The sequence below is a fragment of the Cotesia glomerata genome, linkage group LG1 (assembly GCF_020080835.1).
Source record: "Cotesia glomerata isolate CgM1 linkage group LG1, MPM_Cglom_v2.3, whole genome shotgun sequence".
In the NCBI taxonomy this organism is placed as follows: domain Eukaryota; kingdom Metazoa; phylum Arthropoda; class Insecta; order Hymenoptera; family Braconidae; genus Cotesia; species Cotesia glomerata.
The window spans coordinates 7427291-7428553 of NC_058158.1; the positions used below are offsets into that span (position 1 = coordinate 7427291).

Here is a 1263-nt window from a genome sequence, read left to right on the forward strand (position 1 = left end):
AGCTACTATCACTTTACTATAAACTTTTTTAGCGTGAACCATATTTCTTCTAAGACGGATTTTTCTTAAGAAAAGTACTATGAAGCCAAAAAACCTCCTTATTTTTGAAGTCGTAGTAATTGCACTGGTGATTTTGTCATTTACAAATAAAGTTGACGTAATTATTATATTATTTATTTTTATTTTATTCCATATTATTAATTAAGAATATCAATATTAATATTTATTTATTTATTTTTATTTAAGGCTTTGGGCAAAAATTGTCAGCGTTGGCTGCAGGCATGGTTTCCTATATACTGCACCAGTAATAAAGACTGTCCTGATAATTTGTCATGTTTCGTAGAGGCTAAAGAGTGCAGAAACCCGTGTAATTCTACCAGTTGTAAGTTTACAGATGATATCTGCTTAATAACGAACCATACAATCAATTGTACATCAAATGCTAAATCATGTACGAAGCAAAAGGATTGTCCAGATAACTTAGATTGCTTGGAAAAGAAATGTAGGGATCCATGTGATGGAAAGAAGTGCGGTAAAGGTAAAATTTGTGTGGTACAAGATCACAAGGACATATGTGGGTCTATTAATGGGAAAAATAATAAAACTGAATTAGACGGAAAAGGTAAATTTATCGAGATTTTTTTGTGATGTACTCACTTATTTACAAAACTGGAATATGTTTTATAATAGGAATATATTTTTTCAGAGCATGTGGTCCGTGAGTGTCAATGGTGGGATTTTTTATGTCGTGCTGGTTGGTATTAATAGAGTCCGGAAAATAACATTATTGCTTCAAACTATTATTTAGAATGAATGGTGAAAGATTTTAAATGTATGTCATTGGAGATTTGTATTACGACAATAACAAACTGTATTCTTTGAGAAATAGAGATCTTTGGATTATAATCGTTTGAATTTAGACAGTTTTACGTAAAATTAAATTTAAAAATGATAAATAATTCTGTAATTTACATTTGTCATCAATAATATTATGGTTAAAATAAATACTTATGATTATGAAAAGGAAAATTACGATGCTTTATTTCTTCCTTGTTTTACAAAAAAATGTACCCTCAATGATTATCGAAAATAAATATTCTTGTATCCAAAAAATTTTTTTAAAAGTGATATTTTTGCACGCCTCATAGCGCGAAGCGCGTGAGGTTGTGCTTTATACTCGACTCGTCAAGGTCAAGCAATTTTGTGATCTTTAAATGTCTCTATCACAACCATATTACACTTATACAATAATATAAGTAGATG

At 29.5% G+C, this 1263-nt stretch overlaps 1 protein-coding gene across 1 annotated transcript; it reads left to right on the plus strand.

The window, feature by feature from the left end:
- Positions 1–907, plus strand: LOC123267368. Its single transcript, XM_044731950.1, has 3 exons — positions 1–157; positions 247–622; positions 707–907. The coding sequence occupies exons 1-3, from the start codon at positions 80–82 to the stop codon at positions 763–765; spliced, it is 513 nt and encodes a 170-aa protein (XP_044587885.1). The 5' UTR covers positions 1–79; the 3' UTR covers positions 766–907.
- The last annotated feature ends 356 nt before the right edge of the window (positions 908–1263 follow it).

What these genes read in the sequence shown, in the direction of transcription:
- LOC123267368 (XM_044731950.1), top strand. Translation starts at nt 80, where the DNA reads ATGAAGCCAAAAAACCTCCTTATTTTTGAAGTCGTAGTAATTGCACTG. An exon ending in CATTTACAAATAAAGTTGAC is followed by an intron (nt 158 to 246) that starts GTAATTATTATA and finishes TTTTTATTTAAG; the next exon opens with GCTTTGGGCAAAAATTGTCA. An exon ending in AACTGAATTAGACGGAAAAG is followed by an intron (nt 623 to 706) that starts GTAAATTTATCG and finishes ATATTTTTTCAG; the next exon opens with AGCATGTGGTCCGTGAGTGT.